At 38.8% G+C, this 21,283-nt stretch overlaps 1 protein-coding gene across 3 annotated transcripts in view; it reads left to right on the top strand.

Annotated features, from left to right (window-relative positions):
• The window catches only part of fndc3b (fibronectin type III domain containing 3B), a 100,454-nt gene that overhangs the window by 15,047 nt on the left and 64,124 nt on the right, over positions 1-21,283 (top strand). For all 3 annotated transcript variants that reach the window (XM_004082165.4, XM_020713392.2, XM_011490172.2), the window contains exons 2-3: positions 8,749-8,894; positions 14,200-14,275. In XM_004082165.4, the coding sequence (XP_004082213.1) occupies positions 8,778-8,894; positions 14,200-14,275 (193 nt within the window). In that variant the 5' untranslated portion in view covers positions 8,749-8,777. The remainder of the gene's footprint in view (positions 1-8,748; positions 8,895-14,199; positions 14,276-21,283) is intronic.

The following is a 21,283-nucleotide window of genomic DNA, read 5'->3' as shown; positions in this document are numbered from 1 at the left end:
GTGGCAGTTTCCCACCAAATTTAGCACGTCATCCCTATAAAACACGCACCTGAAAATTGGCACGTCAATGTATCTGTGTGTCTTTAATGCCAGCGTGCGCTGACGATGTCTGCTGGTACAAAGAGATTAAAACGACTGAAGCTCGGACGTGCTTTGTGTTTTATTGGTGTCAGTTTGTGTGCACGCTCTGTGGAGAAAAGTCATTCAGGCAGCTCTGATACAGACACCTTGTAGCATTCCGATCAGCTCAACACACCCAGTACAGGAAAGAAGACACCTTCACCTCCATTTATCTCTTTATCTTCAATCTTTCTATCCTGTCACATTAGAATGAAAATAATAAACTTCAATGACATTTTCCATCTGATCAAATGTCCTTTTCTGATCCATTCCATGTCCATAGAAGCTGCATTTGCCCTATGTTTGGCATATTGATAATTTTCCTATATTATCTCGCTGGTTTGTCACTGCCGTTGCTGAGAGGCGAGTTCCAGAATCACAACAGCGAAACACATAAACAAACCCTGTCAAGTGAGATTCAGTTTCACTTCTCCAATTATCTCCTTATTGTTTCTCTTTTCTGTTTTATCACAAACAAAACCTTAAAAGATAAAAGCCCCAGCCTCAGACAAAAAAAAGAAAATGAAAACAGTTGCATATTGAAACTCACAAAAGGGAAAAAAAGATTAAAATAAGTTTTGGGTTTGAAGTTTCTCTTGATGTGTTAGAAACTTAAAGTCGTTTTTGACACTGCTCAAGTTTGAGCACTTTACATGGACTTGTACAGATTTTACTTGGGATATTATGGTTTTATTTAGTTATCAAATGCAAAAAACTGATTTGGAAATCTACACATTGTTATGCAAAATAGTATAAGATGTTTTTAGATACATGCCCTTAGCAAAAAGTGGTACACTTAAAGTTTATTTTATTAAGTACTGCATACTTGAGTATAAGTATAGCAAGTCTGTAGGAAGTATACCAACTGAATACTACTTCGGACTAAATTGGAACATTTTAAGTTTATAATATACAGATAGTAAATAAAAAGTAAATTTCAAGCGTCACTTTTAGTATAATTAAAATATACTTATAATAAACTTAAATAGACTACTTTTTGCTAAGGCTATATTTACCTGTTTTTAGTTATCTTTATCAAAAATTAGTCTCTGTAAATGTACTACAAGTATACGTAGTCCATACCATAAATGAGGTGCTATGCTTAAAGTTGACTTTATATAGTATACTATTTATACAATGTAAAATTAAAATGTTCCAATTCAATCTGAAGAGGTATTCTTTATACTTCCTAAACTACATGGTATATTGTATACTTGCTATAATTTTATTCAAGTATCTTTGTGTCCTACTTTTTGCTAAGGTAAGCAGATAATATGCTTGGAATTTGAGGCGTTTCAGTCCGAAACTGTTTGATGGTTTTGATGGAGTTTTTGATGGTGAATTTCATTCTGGATTCATAGATGAGGTTAATCTATGTCCGTCTTTTGGGTCAAATTCCATAATTTCAAATAATGTGAATCCTGAAAGTTTTCATTTATTCTCCAAGTAAAATTGTATTTTTATGTCGTCCTGTACCACAGAGGCTCTAGCTGCCCTCAGCAAAAGGTAGTACTTGAAGTAAAGTTTTTTTTTATAAGTTATTGTAAACCTGAAATGTTCTAATGTAGTTTGAAGTAGTATTCAGTTAGTATACTTCCTAGACTACATTTACATGGTCTATAGCAGACTTAATATGCTTATACTCAAGGATACCTAGTAAAATAGACTTCAAGTGTACTACTTTTTGCTAAAAAAAGAGAAAAGTAGGAATGACGAAGGAGGTGTTGAATGCAGCAACAATCTCCATGGAATCATGTGAGGAGTAGATTTTAACACCCCGTCCCTTTCTCTTTCTATAAATGACTGCCTCAGTCTAAGAAAGAGTCTGCTTTAAAACCCAGCCGGCACTTCTTATTTGTTGTGACTAGTAACCTGTCCAGGAAGGTTTCCAGCCTCTTTGGTCTGATGACCCTGCCTAATATTGACAAAAAAAAAGAAAGAAAAAGAAAGTCTTATTTTGTAAAATCGTAAAACACAGAGCTACGTTTAGTTGTTAAGCAGGTCATTTCTGGGTTTTATGACAGTCAGGAGGTTGCATATATCTGTGTCTGTCTTTGTTTGTATTTCTCTGGAAGTAAGTCAGACAGTCTGGTAGGTGCTTGTGAATGTCCATTAGACTTCATCAGGATGGACAAACTGGAGTCAATGGGCGTGTGCACGAGTAAGGACTGTCGTTTTATTAGCTCAGAACTACTGTTGAATTTGTGTGAAGCTCTTTTCTGTGAGCTTTACTCTATAGATCTTTTATATCAGAGTTTCCATTCGTATACGAGGCGTTTTGTTTAAAGACAGACACGTGTATCATGCCAACACCACACAGGCTCCTCCACACACACACAAGATTCATACACAGACAAGTAGTTGATTCTTGTCTAGCCTCAGCAACACATTTTTCAATTGAATATTTTCTCCTTATCCATCCAACATTCCACCAGACATCAGAAACCCCTCTCTAGTTTGGGAGTGTTTCTGAAGCTGTCATCGGCAGATAACATGTGGTTAAGATCCCTCTGTAAAACAAACCTTCCTATTCATTCATTGATGCATAAAATGTCCAGTTCTGTGCGCTGCATCCTGTGGGAAACATGCTCCCAACAGCTGCTGCAAGTGGAATTGCATCTATAGGCATAGAGTTACAAAATCAACAAAGCAGTTTTCAGCGTAGCGGAGACATGCACTGTAATTTCACAATTCAGTTCCTGTGGGTTGCAGCTAAACCTTGTTTTTAATTTGAAGGGAAGATGCCATTATGTTACATGAAATCAATTTTTAACCATAAACGCTACTATCTTGCCCTTCCAATGAAAATATGTCTTCCTGAAAACTAGGTAGTGTTTATATGTATAAAGTCATTGAAGACCAACGCCTAAAATATTAATCCCATGTGTTTAACATTAAACCTTTTAGTCAGAGGGGATTAGTTTAATGTATCCTTGCAGACAGTTTTTTAACTGTTTTTTAACATCTCACTCTCCTAACATTAGTACGTAATATGCAAATTGTTCCTCTATGTAGAGCTGCTGTAAACGTACAAATTCCCTCTGATGGAATAAACAAAGTACCATCTTAGTTTATCTTATAACAGTCAACCCTTCCTGCTAATTTTTTGGAAATAATCATTCAAAATCTACCTGTACTACTAAAATTCCATTTTAGTACAGAATTCAGCAACTTTTATAGAGTTTAGAGTTTCAGCTACTGAACAAAGGCTTACAAAAGGCCCTACACATCTGTCAAGTATACTCAGTTATTACGCAAAAAAATTATCACTTTAAATGTTATCAGAGTCTAATGTATTAAAAAATAGTAAAAGTAAAACATGGCAACTCATCAAAAAATCTTTGGTACAGCAGGGATCGAAGCCTTTGACCTTAGGTTAGTAACCAGTTTGCATAAAGACATTTTGTTTTATTGTGATCAAATCAGTTTGACCATGTTGGATGTGTCCAAGATCCTATTTGCTGCGAAAAGAGGTAGCCTAAAAGAACACTAATCATAAGAAGGAAGTAATGCAAAAGTAACTTAAAGTACTAGTAGTAAACCCAGGGAGAACTAGTAGTGAAGTAGGAAACTCCATAGTTAGTAGTAAGGAAAGTACCGTAGTAGAAGTAGTTGCATCTGTTCACGCAAATAGTCATTTTTACAAGACATCTTGTGAAAATGTAACCAAATCTAGTAACAAGAAGTTCTACACAAACATTCAAAAAGGGAAAATGAGAGAAATCTGTTAGAATGATTCAAAATGAATGTATTATAGGCTAATAAAGTAAAGCTAATAAAGTAATTTTTGCTAGTTCTAAGCAAATGGTTTATATTTTTTATGTACCTAATTGTAGTTGATTTTAATTAAAGGGACAAAAAACTGTTCAAAAGGGTAATTTTGCTGAAATTCTTTCATTTTTAAAAGACCTTTGTCACCAGGTACAGCGGGTTTAGATCAAAAACAGGAACGTGGACTTTTGAATGAATTCTGTACTCAAGATTTTTCTGCCTAAAAAGTTCAAAAGTGGTAAAAAAAAAATGTTTTTACTGAACGTCTTTCTGTTTTAACTTTTAAATTACCGTAATAAAAGTGGAACTAATATGTGTCATTTACTCATTTTAGAGCAAAATGTGAACAAAATAAGAATATAATCTTAGTACAAGCTTTCCCATCCTAATAAATCCTCATGAAATCTAATACTAGCACTTATTCTTAAATAATAGATAATAGATCAATGAATGACAGTCTAACTTGTCAACTTTTATTGAACTTTAAGATAACATCCTTAAAATTGAACCCAAATTTTTGGTGTAAATTGAGTTTTTATTTTAGTTTTTCTACTGTCAACAGTAGGGCTATGGTGCAAAAGGATTTTCAATCATTTAATAATAATTTTTTTATTTCTAGATCCTAGCTCTCAATGAGACCAAAGATTCTCGACTGCTGATTTTAAGCAAAGCTTGAAAAAGTTTTGTGTAAATAGACGTTCAAACATATTCAAACCTGGTCAAATATCTTTAATGACTGATAAATAATCCACAGAAATGAATAAAGATTCTGATTTCTTGCAAGCTGAATGTCAGAATAATGTAATTGTATGTAATTTTCAGTTTGCTTTCAATGCACAAAACTATTACATGAACATTGGGTTCTTGGAAGAAAACGCTGACTTCCTTCTTTCCTATTCACACTGTCATCTTGAGTTACTTATTCCTTTCTGCTTTCTTCTCCATCTCTCTTTCCTGGCAGAGCTGACAGTGGTGTTGCCATTAGTCTGCGATGTGTCCTGGATGTGTGTGTGTGTGTGTGTGTGTGTGTGTGTGTGTGTGTGTGTGTGTGTGTTCAAGGCTGGATGGCCAGGCTGAGCTGGGAACGGGGCTCAGATTGGGAGCAGGAACAAAGTCAAGGAATGAAAGAAGGCGATGATTGAAAAACCCTAAAAGACGTTGAAAAGATGATGCAAGTGTGTATTTACTAAGCAGCTGCACGAGCTCCGGCTGTATGATCCACTAACCCTTCAAGTGACCTTTTTGGTACCTGAAGAGAACCAGCTGAAAGAAACAAAAAACAACGACCCACAGCTGGTTCTGGAAGAAAGCTCCACATGCGTGCACATCTTCATGTGCTGTGTTTTGTCTGGCGGATATCGAATGGCTTTCTTTCCACTTACCCAGATTACAGGAAATCCTTAACACATACAAACTCTATGCTGCGCTCATGTGTTTACCAATATAAGCTTGCAGCCATTTGTCGAAAGCTCTTTAGTGGTTGTTCCTCCCAGCAGCATTGAATTCGAACACCAACGTCATTGGGTAATCTTCATCTGGCACAGATGTCGTGTTACGTGAATACTGGTGTGCGAGCTCTTTTGGCTCGACCTCTTGGTTTATCCGTGTTTGTATCGCCTTCAGGAGACGGCACATGCTGCTGCGATGCATCAGTCCCATCAGTTTAGTTGTGTTGATCTATGTGGTCTTTCGTGTTTGTATCTGTAAACGCATCCACTTTGATCATGAAGTTGTGAGCAGCCCTGATGAGGACCACGTGCACAGCAGACGCATGTCGCCTGGGTTTCTTTGTAATCTTGCCCCGCAGCCACTGAGGTGATGCCGTGTTATTTTCCACTTAAGATGAATGACATTCTCTGTGGTTTTCTAATTTTTCTTCTCATGGTTATGCTTTTTGGTTTTACTCTTTTATTATGCAAGAAGAAAAGCCACGTCCAGATTTAGTTTCCACTTAGTCTGCACATCGCACAGATGACAGGATTGGATTGGAAATGCTTTATTTCAAGCAATCAAAGCAAAATTTATATAAAAGACAAACAACAGAAATTGAAATCTATTGAAAGATATGTCAAACATTAGTCATAAAAACTGCAAAATACACATACCTTAAAATATATTAGTAAATGGTTAAATTATTTCCGCTAAATATAATCAATCACCCTTCCCTAACTTATCATTATCTGGTTCTTAACTTCTGATCAGTCATTCTTACTTTACCAATACAGATTCAGGTAATTGGTTACCAAGTGTCAATAAATCACATGACAAAGCTGAAGTACATAAAGACTATGTAAATAGACATAACATCATTTCAAAAGTCATAATAACATATGCAGATCAAGTGACAAAAACATGGGCAAATTATGTTATTAGAAAAAATATCGACATAAAACAGGATGATTAAAAAACGTGAAATGTATTTATTATTTATTTAATCCCTTTTTCTGCTGTCTGATTGACAGCTATCCTTCTGGTTTCAACAGAGTTTCTAAGTTCTCTGTGCTGTAATGTCTCCAGACAGTGTTTGTCATGGTCCTTGTTTTTCTGCAGGTCATATCAGTCTAGCTGAATTCGTGGAGGTCAGCAGGTCAGAACTCTGCTGAAAATCAGGATCCCTGTTAACTTTTAGAGAGAGCGCAGATCCCAGGTGCCATGATTTTCTTGAAATGATATTTGATTCTCATATTTATTACTGCATTTTCTTTGCGCAGAGAGTTCTGACCTGCAGACAACTTGACCTCATGATATTCAGCTACACTGATAACCGCTGCAGAAGGACAAGAACCTTGACAAACACCGTCTGCAGACATTACAGCACAGAGAACTTACAAACTATGTTAAAATCAGAAGGATTGCTGTCAATCAGACAGCAGAAGTGACACCAACCTGAAGAAAAAAATCAAGCGACAAGTGACAACGAAGACATCAGAAAAGCGCTCAAAGACCCGACCAGACCACGTTTTGAACTGGATGAGGAGATTAGAAGAGTCAGAAGGAACAACGAGACATCAGGGTTAGCATTCTGGAGAAACGAGTGGATGAGTTGGAACAAGCCAAGATGAAGAACGTGATCCTTTCTGGATTACAGATCCAACCCTGGGCAGAGGCTAGTGCTTCTGGATCCTATGCTAATGGGAACTTCAATGTTTCTGATCTTGTTGAGAGCAATGGTGAGTCGGTTACACACCAAATGGAATTGTTTTTCAAGTCTAACGGGATTTCCTTAAACTTAAATACCATCGAGACCTGCCACCAGCTACCCAGAAGAAAGGAGATGGATAAACCAGCAATCATCAGGTGTGAATCAAAATCACAAGCTAGCTCTAATGAAGAAAAGAAAAAATCTGAAAGGATCTGCAGTTTATTTGAATGACCATCTGACCATGTGATTCTCAAGCGGCAAAATAAAATTCAAAACACTTGACGCTGCAGAGTATTCATTAAACCACTCGGTCCAAAGGACCAGTCCAAGGTTCTGGTTGTCAACTACTTGCAAGACTTGAGAAGTGTTTGATCACAGACATCTGAGCACAGAAGATGACGGTGCTAGTGTTGGACAGCTGCCATGATGCTTCCGCTGCCTTTGACCTAGAACTGGAAACATGAGTCCCAAAGGAAAAGGAGTGATCGGTCACAGAAGGTCTTCGACATAATGCCGATGCAAAACATCTCATTTGAAATCCACAGTAGATGAGAATTGATTGAAAAATGCTTGAGAACACGACAGCCGATTTTTTTCTTTATAACAAAAATGCTGGGTCATGGCACAGTATTCTCAGGGTGAAGTGGGTTCATTTAGACAAATGTGAATGAATTTTCCAGTAGTCCTTGCTTCAGAGGGGACTCATGATGACTGGGAAAGGGGGACGGTTCAGAAATTGGAGAGGTAGGGCTCCAGTTGGCGGTAGGATTCTTGGACTTAAGGGCGCCTAATGTGTGATGTGTTTGAATAATGGAGAAAAGGCATCACTTATACCCAATACTGTTTTGTGAATGTGCCTTTGTGCTGTAAAGCTGCTCTCTACGGCCTCCCAAGATCAGGAAGGCCAAACTAAAATGCAGTCAATTTCTCTTTACAATAATTCCCGTCTGCTTCTGTGCAGCAGTCCCAAACCAAGCAGCCCATGCACTCATCACTAGTTGGTTATAAATTATAACTTCCTTTCTTTCATTTCTTATCCACTCCTCAGTTTTTGCTGGTTTTAAAGGCAGAATATTCCTCATATTCATGTATTGAAGATGGTGTACATCTTTGATCTGAATTTTCCCCTTTCATCTGTTTTCTTTTAAATCATGGTGTGGCAAGTTAGATTTTCGGTATCAGTTCAAAATAATAGAAAACGAGGTGCACCCCAGATAATCCTGGAAAAATCTGGAATCAACTGCATCTTTAGCTCTCCATAAAGAATTGGTCTCTCTGTGTTTGCATTATTCAACAGCACTGTTAATAAATCTTTTCTCTTGAACTTTTTCACAGAATGTTTCAGCAGAAATATGTCTTGGATTTGATATAAATGGATCTAAATCTTGGGTGAAAACTGAATTACAGCAAAACTGGAAGCAAGCACATTCGATAGGAGCTCCATAACAATGCAAAGTGGTTTTCATGCTCTTATGAAGTGTAAAATAGATTTTGCTGTGACTAGACTGCACAGTAAACCCTCTTATTTTCTGCATATTTTCTGGTACATAATCATGTGAAATTGATTGTGGGACAGTTAAACATTTTAGGAAATAGAGATGGATCTATACTGGCTTTGTGTCAGTTGCAGGTTCACTTTATTTCACATAGATTTTACATAGATTAACTAAACAAAATGAATTCCTCAGTGACCAATACTTCCGTCTGTTTTCCAGGTAGGACAGTTCAGTGAATTTCTCCATGAATGTACGTCACAATGATGATGACAGACCAGATTCCACTGGACTTGCCTCCCCCTCCCCTCCTGAACGGGGAGGTTCCTCTCATGCCTCACATGGTTAATGGCGACGCCACGCAGCAGGTACGCAAATTTCTATCATCTGTCCTTCTACTAACAGTTGTGCTTAAATGAGGGGATAAACTAATAAAAATAAACTGTTAGGAGTCATTCATATGCATATAAATGTATCTGTCAAACCGAGGTACATTTTTAAGAAAAAATGGAAAACACGCATCTGTTTAAATATGTTTACTTGTCTGTTTGAGTATAATAGTCATAAATAGAATTCCCTCATAGATAATATATCAAACTCATTTGCACTATGCAAGTCGTTTTAGAACATATGCCATATCTACAAACACTGTTTAGTAAAAGTATTAGTAGGATTTTCAGTAGTTTGTGATATTAATTTAAGAAAGAAACAACAGATGGACAAACTCATGGTGACTATCATGAGCTAGGCCATTGACTGTATGTGAGAACTGGACAGAGTGGGTGTGACGTCACCCATAGAAAAGGGCTTACTTTCGACTCCAATATAATGAAACTAATTTAGTCGCCATTTTTTCGCAATGGGGATGCTGCCATGTTGGAGCCAGAAGTTGTCAGTAAGCAGTGGCTGGTTCAAGCCAATTGGAGTCATTGTTTCCATGACAACCACTCTAGCCAATAAGAAGTGAACTTGCTGCTACTACTTGAAACCAGGCTCGGAAGAATCTGTCAAATGCTTTGAATGATGTGAGACCATCTACTTTTATTGAGAAATCTGATTGGTCAGTTCATGGCTTGAATAACTTGCACTACAATAAAAATATAATAAAAAAATGAGCAAGAACATGTTAAAAGAAAGGTATCAAAGGGTTATTCTGAAAAATAGAATGACTGAGTATTAACTGCATATTTCTCATAAGAAGCCCAAGGGATTTTGGTTTCTTGGAGCCAGCGGGTACTTCCTGTTTGGAACTTTAAGTGGGCGGAGTCACACAGTCCAGTTCCCATATACAGTCAATGGTTTGCACGCAACAAGAAGTGGGTGTGGCTTTTTTTAAAGTCTTTTTTTCTTGAAATGGTGTTATTTGTTATACCCATTACATGACAATTGGCTTTGTTTAAAATAAAACCGTTTACATTCATAAGTATAACGTCCATTTCGATTTTTTCCTTTCAGTCTTGTCTCTCTACCTTTAACGGGCAAATATTTTCATCACTTTATTTTTACTTTCACCCTTCAGATCCCTTATCCTTAAATGATTAAAATATTTAGCTCTCTGAATCACAATAGATGATCAGAAAATGCCAATTGATGGGTTAATTCTGACACATTTAAAAACTGCAGCATTATTTTTTAACGTTCATGCCTTTTGATGCTAAACTCTCTGATGTATTCTGATTTTTTTTCTTTTCTTTAAACCTTCCCATATCTTGTTGTAGATTAATCTGTGCTGTGCAATAATAAATCACATTGTTCTGCATGTTCCTGTCTTAGTTTTTACTTCATGACATGCTTTGTGGGTTTTCTGCTGCAGGTTACAAAAACGCAAGCTTTTAAGGGGAGGAGTAAATCATTCAAACAAACAAACAAAAAGTAGAAAAACCTTTAGTAAAAGATACAGGTACTCTGGTACACACCGCTCAGTTGTAGAGACATGTTTCAAACGGCATTATTGACAAAATTCCTCCACTGATTGATCCCAAAATCCTTTGCTTGGAAAATAAAATAATGTGCTTGGTTTAGCAGAGCCAGCTGGATCCCCTTCAAAGAAGCAGACTCCACCCGAGCTCTGCACAGACAAAAATGAAGCGATCAATGTACTTAAACACATCCCACTCAAGTGACTGTGGTTTAATCTCTTTGTAGAAGGTACTTTTTTAATGCTATGTGCTTCTGCTAGATGAAGAAAGAAGATCCACATCACTTTTGGCCTGTTCCCCTCACACAGGAAGCTCAGTGGGAGTGTTATGGCTGCGACACATAACAGTTATGGGGTTTTTTGGCAGGCGTGCACAGCAGTTAGGGAGCTCTTTTTTTAACCAACCTGCAGTTTAAACTCTGTTCCCAGTGTGGAATCAAAGATTTGGACTGCCGATTATACAGATTAGCCCTAGCATCGGGGGTAAATTTGTGCGTATGTCCTGGTCTGTCATGCACATCAGCGACTGCCCGGGCACACATTAGCGTCTGTGTTGAGTCTGAAGACACACTGGTGTGTTTGTCAGCCTGCGTGTCAATCAGCTGTTTACCTGCCCACAGCTGTTTAACGGTCTTCTGCTAATACACAGAAGATAACAGGATAGGGACAAAAATAAATGCAAGAAATCTCAGTTGAAGGTTGTTTGGATTTTAGGATCTTTAGTTTAAATGGTATTTATGTGCGAAATAATGCACTGTAAACATTGATGTTCCTCTTTGAAAATGTTCAACTATTTATGAAGAAAGATTTAAACAAATTTACTTTGGGGTGGGTGTCAGCATGTGTGCTTGTTTGCCTCTGTGTGGTCCTGTGATGGACTGATGACCTGCAGCAGCTTCAACAGACCTCTTCGACCCTAAGCGGTGTGATAAGGGTCACCATGTGCTTGAACATGAAGGTCGCATCACGTCCAACATGGTCCAACAGGAGCCAATCCAGCTACTGTTGGGTGAAGGCGGGGTACATCCTCAACGGGTCGCCAGTTTGTTGCAGCCCCGCACATGCACACCAACATAGAGACACCAATTGAGCCATGAATCATGTTTTTTTTTACTGTGGAAGGAAGTATGAGTGTCTGGAGAACATGCACTCTCCACACAGAAAAGGTCCCAGTTGGGATTTGAACTAGACCCTTCATGCTGAGAGGTGCTAGCCACTGCTCCACTTTGCAGCCCTGGTTCCCTTCTTTTTGGTGAAATGTCAGTGAAACTCTAAAAAGAATAAAAGAAAAAATGGGCTGAAGTTGAAGTTCTAAAGAAGTAACTTTCATTGAAAATCAAAAAATGTGAACATAAAGGATTTTCACTTTTAAAGGCAGATCAAGAAAAAAATCTTTTTCTGTCATTTATATGTGGGGGGAATAAAAATACGTTTTTAGTAATTTTATTTTTGAGGCAAAGTATTCATACCTCAAAGTAATTTTCTCTTAAAAAAATCAAAGATGTTCTTTCTTTATTATTTATTATTTTTGATCATGATTGCCTTTTTTAAACAACGTCAAAGAAAAGATGGCTTCACCAAAAAGCATTATTTGTATATTTTACATGAACAATTTTTGCTTTAATATATCCTATTCCTAACCCTAACACGTTTTTCATCATGCTGTTTTCCACTGTGTACATTTAGAAAGCATCCTAAAATCACAACGCAGCAGTGTGTCATTGTCCAAAAATAGGGTTAAACAGACAGGAAGTCTGATGATACTAAATGTTTTACTTCTGAAACTCATTATACTGGACCTAAAGTTGATCTGCAGGCTAAGAAATGAAAAGGTGCTGAAAGGGATAAACGCCCTTTGTGTGTCCCCAACTTAACTGCCTTGTATAATGACCAGATAAACACCCAGGCGACAGTGGCGATTTCTTTAAGACTGCAAGGGAAGCTCGGCTTCCCTTATAATGTCACAAAATTAATGGTCAAATATGTACTATTGTATTAACATTTTATTGACTAAAAATGCGTTAGAAAACATTCATCTCAAAGACGAGTTCGTTCAGAATCAGTTACATGTAGCAGGTCGGCTGACTCGATTTCCTTCTCATACATTCCTGCAGCATCACAGTGCATTTCCCTATAGAAGCCCAGTGTCCATCGACTTCAATGGGGCTGCTTTGAACGTTTTTTTTCAGCGCTTTGAAACTAGACGGTCATTGGATAAACGCTGCAATTATGTCCCGCCCACGGATGGTCAGCGTCTCTGGGGGTGAATGGGGAGTGGGCTGGCCCGGACTCCGAGCTTCTGCGTGATGATTGGAGGGTCTGTCGAAAGACTACATCTCCATTTGACTGACAGCGATTCTGTACTATAAGGAATCCATGAAGCTATTCGCGCTCAGTCCCATCGCGGATTTCTCAAGTTCAGTCGAAATAAAAACTGCTGCAACCTATTTCTTTGATATTTGCTTGGGGAAATTGCTTGATTTTTCAAAATAAACAATTTTATGATGTAGGCCGAAAATGAGCTCCCCCCTCTCTGACAGACCAGTAGCCACCACTGGTAGGCGACTATCGATAGTTCTGGGAACTCTCCCTAAAACAATCATCATCATGTTCAGGAGGGATTTCCCGTCAGATGTTTGTCCCAAAAATACATTTTGTTTTTGCCAATTTTAGTTAAGCCTGATTTAAAGCTGGTGTATCTAGGGGCGTATTCAGACTGGAACAGTTCATTGGTCAGGACCGGATCCCATCTTCGAAAGATGGGTTTGAGTGCGGTTCCTGGTCCTGGACCAGGGTCCGCTTGGGTGTATTTAGAATGAAGATTTGTTCGGGATCATCGGAGGAAACAAACTCTGGTTCACTTTAAGTGAGCCAAATGTATCCAATCTGAATACACCTTTGAGGTTCTGATATCTTGATAGTCAAAATGTATTGTATGCCTGTAGTATAAGAGATGTTTAGACCATTAAAAGCTTCTAAATATTTAAAAATAATTAATATCTAAACATATTTTATTTACAGACGACAGGGTTTTTGGATGAGCACATGGTACGATGTAAGGGTGTAGCCAGTCCTTGGGTCACCCTGTACTATACTGGGGTTCCCATAGCAACAGCAGCCGCTGCAGCAGACAGAGCAGGAAGTATGTGTGAGTGTGTGTGTCTGAAGGAGAGGAGCGGGTTAGTGCTGAGAAAAGAGATGATGCAGAGGGTACAGGAAGAACGCAGGACATGAGGCTTTTCCAACGGCACACCTGTGGAGCGTAAACAGAAGCGTGCTTGTGTGTGTGTGCATGCATGCAATGGAGGGTCACCTGTTTCATGTCTACAGCCACGTGTACACTCTTAACAGTCTGTACGCTCAGAATATGACGGTAGGCTGCATCCGTGTTGTCTTCAGCCTCACTCAGCAGAAACCCTAAGGAAGCGATGTCATGCATTTTATGTGCTTGCTCATCTGTCTGTTACTTGTGTTTTTCCTCGCTGTGTCTACAGTTTTCTTCTTTTCAGTACAGCTAAAGGAGAAAAGCTGTCATCAAGGCTCGTGACAGCTCTCATCAGCAGCTTTTCATGATCTGATTTGTGTTCCTGTTTTTAGATCCAAAGGTTGTTGTGTCAGTTTTGAAAAGTGATGCTCAACAGAAGTTGCTAATTTTTCTAATTGATAAAAAACATCTTCAAAGGAAATCTATTGTCATTCAACGATTGTGCAACGATTCCGATATTTTGCTTACTGTGTGTTTTGTGTCGGCACAGGTGATTCTGGTGCAGGTGAATCCTGGGGAGACGTTTACCATTCGAGGGGAGGATGGTTCACTGCAGTGCATCCAGGGTCAGTTCTGCATTTCATTGCTGTAATCTCTCTCCATGATATGTAGATGCAATATGAAAAATTCTCAAAGCTTTTCCATCATTGTGCTTGTTGAGCTGTCACTCTCCTCTTTACTACTGTCTCGTGTCAAGTTTTCTTCTTTTCAGACAAGTTTGGCCAAAGTTGATTTTTAGAGCACAACATGATCACACAAAAGCACACACAGTATATAATAGTATAAAATTAGTGTGTTTTTTGGACACATAGAAAACTGTACCCACACTTTCTTACTTTTATTAGGGTTGAAAAATGAAAGTTTCTGGAACCCAATTAGTTCATTATGTCACCACTTAGGTGGTTTGTTACTTTTTTGATAATAATATTAACAATAATAATTTTATGTATTAAGCAGGTTATATTTAACAAAATGTAAGTGACAATTTAAAATAATTCATTGTCATGAAAGCAATAGTTGTGTTCACAGTCTGAAACACTAATTTTGACCTTTTGAGTATATTCATTATAACCCATAGCAACTGTAAGAACACATTTTTATTAACTTCATGTCTTGATAAATAGAAGCTCTTAACTGAAATGGGGTCGTGGCCTTTTCAATGACAAGTGATCATTGAATCTTTAGCTGCACAACAGCCTCAGTGACAGAGTTACAGCTGCTGGGCTTGTATGAACCTGTGCTTGAACTCTTTTTGAAGGATTGGGGTTTGGTGGGGTCATACCTGGCCCAAATGGAAGCGCACTGGGGACTATGGTCTATAGGGTGAGAGGTCGACCTCTTATCACATGAGGAATGTATGCCCCTACCCCTTACCTGTATGTAACGTTGAAATAAAACTGAAATAAAATCAAGCCCCATCAAAAACCAAAAGGATAGAAATGGCAATTTTGTTCTTAATACGGCAACCATTTTTGTCTGGTTTGGTTACAAAATATTTGCCAAAATAAAAGCTTTTAGAATTTTTCTCAAATGTATTGGCCCTGAATACATTTTTTAAATTGCATTGTCATTGCTGTTTTTTTTTTTCTATTAAACAATCTTGGAATCTGTAATAAAGAATTGTTCAATCACCAAATATTTCCTCCGCTGCATATTTAGTTGTACAACTCCCCATTGGAGTAAATAGGTGAAATCTGAAATCTAAAAGTTTTTTTTGAGTCATTTTTACAACTGTCTATAAGAATTATTTTGTTGCAGCAAAGCAAATAGGAAAGTGCGGAGGAATTCCCTGCCTCCAAGGTGCTAATGATTGCATTTTAAAAGTACCGGTAGGTCTTGGGTAAAGGTGAAGCAGGAGAGGCTGATTCCACGTTGAGTTTCCACGATTACCATTCCCATAGGCCAGCATAATGACTATGGTTCTTTGCTATTACGTTTAACACAGTAGCAGGAAAGCCAAGCCACTTCAATTGTTTTTTAGCAGATCCATTTTTGTAATGCTACTCTTAAAATATAAATAAATATGAAAATCTATAACTGTGCACAAACACAATTATAACCATAAACGCCATGACTTAAATAAAGCAATATTAATTTAACTTTTGTATTAAATATTTTAGTGTCCACAAAAACCCTCCTGTAATTCGAAAAACATTGATGTCAGTTTTCCCTGAACAGATTTACACTACATTTGACATCCATTTTTTAACAAATATTTTATTAAATGGAGGCATTAATCATAAAGCCTCAGTCAAATCTTAAACTTCATGCTAAAAATTCAAATCACTCTTCATAGTCTACATAATCCTTCAAAACAGTCATTCTGCAAAGAAAGGGTAAAGGAAAGAGGTGAGTTGGCTCTCAGGGGTTGCAATCTTAAAATTCAAAGTCAACAGTTGAGAGAAATGCTCGACTCTAGAGTAGCCAGAGCAAGAACAGACGGGAAATGCACGCCACTCAGGCGCTCCCGAAGACACTGAAGTGGCAGTAATGTGGGATTTCCCCAAACTTTTCTGGATTTGCCTCATGTTGATGATGTCAGAGAATGAAAGCTGCAACTCAGAAAGCTTGAAAGGGCGTCTTTGTTCCCCCCACAATCGCCTTACCTCTGTGGTTTTCTTCTTTCAGTCCCTTCTCTGGGGTTAAGATAAAGCCGTTTGGCTCTGACACAGACTGCCAGCCTCTTGTAAAAAGCATCCCTTAACTGTGCAGCAAATTATATTATATTTGTTTTCTGTCTGCCCGCAACGTAATTCAATTTTTACCCTAAAAGAGAAGCATTGCTTTAGGCAGATCTTCATGTGTAGATAATTCCAGATGGAAACAGGATGGATGGATTCAAAGGTGCACGGATAAGATAATAGACATGAAGGAGTTGTAAAACAATGGCACAAAGGCAATATGGTTAATGCGTAGTCAATACACGAGAGACACCAGACACCAGTTTGGAAAAAAAAAAGAGATAGTATTGACGCAGTTAGGGTTCGGTGGTTGTTTATTTGTGCGGCTGCATGTGTACACTTGCCTGCGGTATTCAGTATTAAAGGCTCAGTGTCTGCATGCTCTCTCAATGCTCCTTACTAGAGCTGAGGACACTTGCTTGGAGGGAAGCTGGACGGCCAGGGGTCATATCTGAACTCAGATGTTATTGGCGTGGAGACTCACACAAGCAGCGCTTCTATCCTCCGCCGGAGGAGGTCACCGGGTTTAATGAGAGGTGGAGTGTGGCAGCGCTTTGAAGAGTCTCTCCTTTAACTGACTTGCCGTGATTTCGGAGACCTCAGAGCGACTTGTTTGCACAAGCTTGTGTACTGGAGCGCCTGCATGTGTGTGTTTGCACTGCAGTGTACCAAGGTGCAAGTTTGTGTGACTTTCCAGAGACCTCAGAGCACAGCCAGTGACCAGTTTTTATATAAAGTAACCTCTGTTTAGCTACTGCTCTGCGGTGCATGCATGCAAGCATGCATACACATACAGTACTTAGACTGAAGACGTCAAAACCTCAACAGTTTAGGATGATTCTTCTGCTTTCTCCAAATTTTCTACCAATTTGCCATTTTTTTCTTACTTTTCTGGTGTTCTGGTTACCTACCTATTTACCCTCATCATGAATTTTTTTTTAAAGTAGGGTTGTATTTAGCATATTAGGCCTGAGGCACCCTTTAACGGTGGACACAGCAATGCCCAGGTCACCAGGTCTTAATGGTGATTTATGCTTCGGCATTGATTCGCTCAGGATCTTCCTGTTCTTCCTTTTTCTGCTCCCTTTTTTGTTTTTCCAAATGCTGAAGTTTGTTTCTTGCTGAGCTCCTAATGTTTGCACCACATTGTGAAAAGTATTTGCAAAAGCGTTTCCAAAATGTTTTGCGGGGGACCTCAGTTTTTTTTGTGTCATCTCCTAGGGAATTTGTAACATTTTGTAATCACTAAAACTGGGACATTGTTATTGCAGACGTCTCAGATCTGTTTTTAATCCATCTCAAACTTTTCTCTATTGGTTTCATGAGTCAGAAAGTGTGAAAACTTGAGCTTTGTGTGGGCATTTGGTTAAATTAAAAACAAAATTTGACTGATTAAAACATTCCTGGTGCACAAGTGTCATGCATGAGACATGTCCTCTCCAGCTGCTTTTTTTTTTAAATGTACACATTATTCAATGCATATCAGTTAACATGACTTTTTACTGATGTCTACGGTGTAAATTAGTTGTTACATCATCATGGAGAATTTATGCAGGCATCTGTAGTGGTATCACTGCACCATGCCTCAAAATTGTCCAAACAGATCATTTATTTCTCGACATTTTTGATTTTGTAAAGTGTTACGCAGAAGGGATAACCCAATAATGCAGATATCTGATATTCAATTCAATTCAATTCAATTTTATTTGTATAGCCCAAAATCACAACAACAGTCGTCTCGATGGGCTTCGAAGTAAAACATGAACTCAAAAGGATCACAAATACAAAGAGTTCAATGGGAAAATACTAAAAATGAACTAACAAACTGACTAAGCTATACTGGCATCCCTGCCCTTAGACCCCCCTTCGCGGTAAGGAAAAACTCCCAAAAAAAAAAACGGATTCCAGAAAAAACAAAGAAACCTCAGGGGTGCCCACATGAAGGAGGGATCCTCCCCCAGGACGGACAGGCGATTTACCAGAACTCTTAGAGAAGAATTAACTTATCTAAATCTACAACTACATATATAAAGTCCAGCAGACGCGCTTCATCCAGCCGTGGTTGGGGGGACAGTCAAAGGCGCGAGTCGACAGGAACCACAGCCAGGTGTAGGAGCAGGAGCAGAGACGAGGTACTCGGTCAGGTACAGAGCAGAGACGAGCCAGAGATGAGCCAGAGGCAGGATCCACAGCCAGGTGAAGGAGCAGGAGCAAAGGCGAGGTACACGGTCAGGAACTGGAGCACGGATGAGCCAACTGGAGTCTGGAAGCACTCCCACTCCCCAGGAGGGGAGAGGAAAAGAGGGACAATACATGAATCGCACTGTACCAAACAGAGCCATTGAGTACTAAATGATTAATAATGATCAAGAATGGAGAAGAGAGGAAGGGCAGAAGTAGAAGAGAAAAGAGGACAGAACCCCGGAGCACCATAGTTACCCCAGCTTCAACTTCTAGCAGCCTTTTAAAACAAATAGTTACTATTAAGTTTAATTTAAACAAATTAACATTAAGTTAAATAATCTCTGAATACCAACTAGTCTGATATGTATGTATTGGATTCATAAATGTAGATTTTGCTCAGATAGCTGATAGTTTTCCGCTTGTGTCCATTGTTATCTGTTATATGTTGTAGTTTCTTCCTTGCAAAGTACAGAGAACAGCAGCAAATGTTTATTTGCAGACATATTCATTTCCATATAATCGAAGGTATGACAATCGATGGTACCATGTCTTCAAAAAACAGACAGATGGAGGTTTTAAAAGGAAAAGGAAGTTTCTAAACGTCATTAAGTTTAGTTCTTCTAAAAAAAATCAGTTAATGGACCCCCATGTAGACCTAGTTTCTGATGATCACATTTTTTGCATGTTAATCGACTCACTTCTAACTTTGTCAACATTATAGACGAACTCCAAGGAAAATTGTGTTTCTGGTGTTTTTAATGCGTTCTTGTGGCATTTTTATGATAATGGAGGATATGCATTTCTTTATTCAAAGTACTGTGGATCAAGAACAGACAAAAAAATGCAGTTTAAAGATGATTATGTTCGTTGCGTAGAACAGTGTTTTTCAACCTTTTCTGAGCCACGGCACACTTTAACCTTAAAAAAAATCCCGCGGCACACCAGCATCCAAAAATTTTAAAAAAAGAAGGAGAAACTCATAGTATGTATTGATCTACAGACCCTCCACAATCTCACATGCATTTTTGAGATAATTATTGCAGAAAAAGCTGGAAACTGCAGCTTTTTTTTCCTGAAAGATTCAATAAAAGTTAAGTTAGAAGATTTAAAAATAGTTTGATGCGTGTTCGTTGGTTTCAAGACGTTTAACAACAGATCTCCGTATGCGCTGTCACTCTCACAACCCAATGGATCATGGGAGATGTAGTGCATAAAACGGCCGGAGATCGGTTTTCGGAGCTTCATTGTTTTGTTCACTTGTTACATGGTCTGATACCGGATTCTGTGGAAAGCTACAGCGCAAAAGACTAGCTTTAGCTGGTATTTTTGTTAGAACTGAGCGACTTTACGAGCTAAATCGGGACAAGGAAGTGAAGACTTTAACCACTTCTGATTGGTCAGACTGATGACATGTGATTAAGCCCCTCAAGAATGATTGGTGGAGACAGTCAAAGGAACGGGACTTTTCCCAAACACAGCCGGAGCTGCAGCTGAATCGTGGTACTGTCATTCTTATCAAAATGTCTTTAATAAAATAAAATAGACGCAAAGAAAAAGTATTTTACGATCTTTTATATTCCTAACTCCTCAGTGTTTTATCAGGGCCTGTTTGGATGAACACAGAGCTGAAATCCTGGAGATGGGAAATGTTTTTAGATCAGTTAATGAGGGCAATTTTCCACGGCACACTTGACCATCTCCCACGGCACACTAGTGTGCCGCGGCACACTGGTTGAAAAACACTGGCGTAGAAAATAGGCAGGTAACAAGCTCCCTGCTCTGCTCGATTCTGATGCATCCACTTTTAGAGGAATAGATCCATGAACGTCTTTTTTTTTTTTTCTCGTCTGAGCTGGTATCGCAAACTGTATGCCTGGAAAGCTCCAATGTCGCTCACCAGTTTTGGTGCACCACTAATGTGACGTTGGGGGTTTGAGGGGCTGTATGATAGCGGGAGAAGATGTAAACAGATAGCTCTCAGTTATGGGTAATACGTAAAAGGGGGTGGTTACTTACTCTGCGCCAATCGTCCAGCCCACAACTCGGCAAATTTCTAATGAACTCATGCCACTTTGGAGGATCTATGTTCCAGAAAATGAGACTTTTTGTTTTTACATTTTGGCTAAAAGCAGCATAATCATGATTAAAAGACCACTGGGAACGCTTTGAAAATAGATCAAAAGATGATTGAAGTGGGACTTTAAATGAACTAAATCCTCTTCTGTACATAACCAATAATTTATTAACTCTAGTAAATGAATTGTTTTAAAAGTGTGTCTTCTTTTTCCTCATTTCTTGCCTTGTGCAGCATTGTTTTGCTGTCGCAGGGCGTGTCTCTGTGGGTCTTCTGTCTTTTAGCAGCGGCTTCGCTTGATCTTAATCACATCCCTTTTTGTATCACTCTTCTAATTAGCATGTTTTCAGCACGAGCGCAAGTGTCTGCGTGCCTCCATGCACTATTTCAGCAGACTGACCTGTCTGTGCTCCGGGGGTCACCATCAATGACCCCCCCCCCCCCACCTCCTGCCCCCTCCTCCCCTCGCGTTCAGACTGTTCCCCTGAGCTTTCCCACACTCACATCAAAGACCCAAACTCCAGAGGGTGTGTTAGAGCACCCTGCTCTGGAATGTCAGTGTGGTGCCATGCACTTGTGTGTGTGTGTGTGTTTTACAAGGCTGTGTTGGTTTACTGTGTTGTTTGGTTTTTGTT

The sequence above is a fragment of the Oryzias latipes genome, chromosome 22 (assembly GCF_002234675.1).
Source record: "Oryzias latipes chromosome 22, ASM223467v1".
NCBI classification, from domain to species: Eukaryota; Metazoa; Chordata; class Actinopteri; order Beloniformes; family Adrianichthyidae; genus Oryzias; species Oryzias latipes.
Note: the sequence above shows the minus strand (reverse complement) of the source record. Positions and strands in the feature narration are given on the sequence as shown.